This window comes from Amborella trichopoda, chromosome 1 (genome assembly GCF_054954075.1).
Source record: "Amborella trichopoda isolate Santa Cruz 75 chromosome 1, AtrichopodaSantaCruz75HAP2 v2.0, whole genome shotgun sequence".
NCBI classification, from domain to species: Eukaryota; Viridiplantae; Streptophyta; class Magnoliopsida; order Amborellales; family Amborellaceae; genus Amborella; species Amborella trichopoda.
Window position 1 is genome coordinate 3,725,741 of NC_142336.1, and position 3,917 is coordinate 3,729,657.

Below are 3,917 nucleotides of genomic sequence, written 5' to 3' on the forward strand. Positions count from 1 at the left end.
CAAAGCCCAACCCAAACAAAAGCTCGAAAAACTTATAACAATGGCCGTAACAGAAGCCTTGCCTTCAAAACCAGAGACTCCCATCGAGAAAACCGAAACCTTTGCAGAGAAAACCGAAATCCTCTCTGAAAAGACCCCAACTTTTACCGGAAAGATGGTCGTAGACGAAGTTTCCGGCTGGCTCCAAATTTTTGACGACGGCTCGGTCGATCGCACATGGACTGGCCACTCGGCCGTACTCCCCCTCATATCTGAGATACCCCCCTCTCCTCCCTGCACCTTTGAGATCTTTACCGGAAAATACAACGCCCGACTCTACTTGCCGAAAAAATTTCCCGGCGGGGAAATTACGAAAGTGCCCCTCTTGCTCCACTTCCATGGAGGCGGCTTTTGCATAAGCCAGCCCGACTGGTACATGTACACGCAGTTCTATTCTCGGCTCTGTGACGCTGCCGGAGCAGCGATCTTGTCAGTGCGGATGAGGCGGGCGCCGGAGCACCGCCTCCCGGCCGCCATCGAAGATTGCTGTGAGGCGCTGAGATGGCTTGGCCGAGTGGCGGACGGCTTCGAAGCGGAGCCGTTGCTTCATGGGAACGTCGACTTCAATCGCATCTTCTTCATAGGTGAGGACGTAGGAGAGAGAGGGGGGGCGCTTGGGTTAGAGAGAGAGTGGGGAGCTTTGGTTAGAGAGAGAGTGAGAGATTGGGTACAGAGAGAGTGAAACTTTCATTGGAGAGAGAGAGAGACTTCTGTTTGATTTTCTCTGCTGAATTTCACACGGAGAGAGTAATCAACAATGAAGAGAGAGAGCCCTGGTTTATGGCTCTCTCTCTCTCTCTCTCTCTAGAAACCAAGGTTCTTCAAAAGCGAGAAACAGTGATATATTTGATTGGGTTTCTGCACACAACCGGAGAGAGAGGTTTGGTGATAAAACGTCCGTTACTTGCAGCCAGGAGAGGCAGAGTGGTTTCGTGAAAATAACATCTCGTTACTTACGGCGACACCCCTGGTTCCTGAATTTTGATTGAGAGATTCAACAGGGATAAAAGACGTTATGTGTAAGAGAGAGAGAGAGAGAGAGAGAGAGAGAGAGAGAGAGAGAGAGAGAGAGAGAGAGAGAGAGAGATTTCGTGATAACATCTCGTTACTTACGGCGACGCCCCTGGTTCCTGAATTTTGATTGAGAGATTCAACGGGGATAAAAGACGTTATGTGTAAGAGAGAGAGAGAGAGAGAGATTTCGTGAAAATAACGTGAGTTTACTTATGGCGAGGAGAGAGTGGTTTCGTGAAAATAACGTCCGTTACTTACGGCAAGTAGAGAGAGTGGTTTCGTGAAAATACCATCCGTTACTTACAGTGAGGAGACAGTGGTTTCGTGAAAATACCATCCGTTGCTCACAGTGAGGAGAGAGTGGTTTTATGAAAATAGCGTTCGTTACATTGGGCGAGGCCCTTCCTGAATTTTGATTGACAGATTCAATAGAATTAAAATGAGGTAGAATTGAGATAACGGCCGTTATTTCTAAATAATATTATTTTCAGGAAAATTAATTGCTTATGGTACGTTTGGTTCGCATAAAGATGATTTTTTAGAAATTATTCTCATGTAAAAAAAATTCCATTATGTAGTTAGTCATGAGAATGTTCTCGTACTAATTGTTCTTAGTACATCATTTCACACCAATTGGCAACTAATTGAATGTAAAAATATTCTCACATACAATTAGTTCATGTGAAAATATTTTCTTAAAATTATTTTCGTGCGAACCAAACATGCCAAAAACCATATGTAATTTTTCAGTTTTCATGTATTTCTTGTTATTTTTTATTGTAGTGTTACATATGGCTTCTTGCCTGGGTCAATGAGATTCATCATTTACCTAAGTATTTGGGTCGACTATATGAACATTATTTTTCTATTCCGCTCTATCAAGGGTAATATATGACCCTCGATCACATTACAAATCGTCATATCTCTTCTCACTAATTCTATATTTATCTAATTCTTGTTTTTTTTTTTTTTGGTAATTCAGTGGGGATGACAAGTCCATACTTGTTTTTTAAATTGTTAGTGGTTTTTTAATTTGTTAGGTGAGAATGGAGATCTAGATCGAACACATGTGGTAATACTATTATGACCCCAACACCATTCTCAAAACAAAATAAAAAATAAATAAATAAAATGGAGCTTCTTATGCACCCTAGCCAACTGGTTCAAACCCTAGGTGAAAGCTCCAAGGCAAGAGGGCTTTTGGCCAGAATTTCCAGCAAATGTACTTTTCGTTGCTAAGGGTCTATTCGATCTCATGCGCTTCTCCCAATACGTTAGGGTTACTTCGCATTTTGTATCTGATTGGACAGCATATCGGAGGTCTATTTTGAAGGTGATGTTGATCTGGCAAACAAAGGAATTGCACACTGCAAAATGACATGACATAAAAAAACAAAATTTTAAATAAAAAAAAGGTGGACCTTTCCCTCAAATTGGTTCTTTTGAACAAAGATGGATAAGAAATCTGATTGGATTGAATTTCAATATTCAAATTGAATTTATTCAGATTGATAGTAAGTCAAGGGGATTTGGACCTCCACCAAGAAATTGGTTTCGAAAATCTGATTGGATTGAATTTAAATATTCAAATTGAATTTAATAAGATTGAGTAGTAAGTTGGGGGAATGTGGACCCCTACCCTTTTGAGAATAGAGTTATAGATCTCATCATGAGGCTTAGCAATATTACAGCCAAGGCTCTATGCTATTCTCGACAGTAGTATGTCAGTTAGGATTTGGGTCCCTACCTTTTGGTGAGAAGGTGGTATCAATGGGAATGAAAACCACAATTTGGTGATTCTTGAATAACGAGATTTCATTTTTTTTAAACTTGCAGGCGATAGCTCGGGGGGCAATTTGGTCCATTGGGTGGCCGCATGTGCCTTCAAAGAGAACCTCGTCTCCCCGAACATGCGAATAGCCGGCTGCATACCGATCCACCCAGGCTTCGTGAGATCAACTCGGAGCGACTCGGAGCTGAATCTAGAATCCGACTCCTCCTTTCTCACTCTTGACATGGTGGACAAGTTTCTCGCTCTAGCCGTTCCTCGTGGGGCCACCAAGGATCACCCGTACACGTGTCCAATGGGGGAGGCCGGAATGGCTGAGATCGAAGGGCTGGAATTGCCTGATTTCTTGGTCCCCATAGCTGAGAGAGACCTAATCAGAGACACCGAGTTAGAATATTGTGACTCGATGAGGAGGAAAGGCTATAAAGTGGAGGTTTTGATGAGCAAAGGGATGGGCCATTGCTTTTATATGAATAAGGTTGCTATTGACTCGGATCCCTACACAAAGGAGGAGACTGATAAGCTTATTGAGGTCATTGTGGACTTTGTACACAGGCATTGAATGGTTTTTAGAGAGAGAGAGATTGAATGGTTTTTAGGAGACTGGGAGAATGCATTGTGAATTTTGGAGCTGTTCTTTTTCTTGCCTTTTTTCTTTGGTGGGTCTGTTGGGATGTTAATTGTATGCGTTGCACTTTTGTGTTGACCTCTTTAATTTATATTATGTGTAGCCAAAAGATATTATGCTTCTGCATGAGTATACTGTTAATTTAGTCCCTAGCATTAATATTAGGACCCCAAATTTTGGGGATGTAACATCTTCAAACCCTGGATTGACCCCAATAATAAGAAATGATTTCCTAATCACACCATTCATGTACTTCAAAGAATAATGTCTCAAGATTTGATATAGACCTTCCAAATTTTAAAGGGTGAGATTTAAGTATTATAAAATTTAAAATTCAACTTTTTTTTTATAAAATAATTATCTAGTAATTTTTTTGTGGTTCCCAAAATTTCAAAATGAAAAAATGTCCCAAGTAAGTCTTACGACCGGGGGCGGGGGGAGGGGGGG

At 41.4% G+C, this 3,917-nt stretch overlaps 1 protein-coding gene across 1 annotated transcript; it reads left to right on the forward strand.

Moving 5' to 3' along the window:
- On the forward strand, positions 1–3,592 carry LOC18427114 (putative carboxylesterase 17). The gene is made up of 2 exons (XM_006836170.4): positions 1–623; positions 2,890–3,592. Exons 1-2 carry the CDS (start codon positions 41–43, stop codon positions 3,402–3,404), a joined length of 1,098 nt encoding a protein of 365 aa, XP_006836233.1. The 5' UTR covers positions 1–40; the 3' UTR covers positions 3,405–3,592.
- Positions 3,593–3,917: the final 325 nt, after the last annotated feature.

Coding starts and splice junctions, on each gene's coding strand:
- LOC18427114 (XM_006836170.4), top strand. CDS start 41: ATGGCCGTAACAGAAGCCTTGCCTTCAAAACCAGAGACTCCCATCGAG. Junction 624..2,889: donor CAATCGCATCTTCTTCATAG/GTGAGGACGTAG, acceptor TTAAACTTGCAG/GCGATAGCTCGGGGGGCAAT.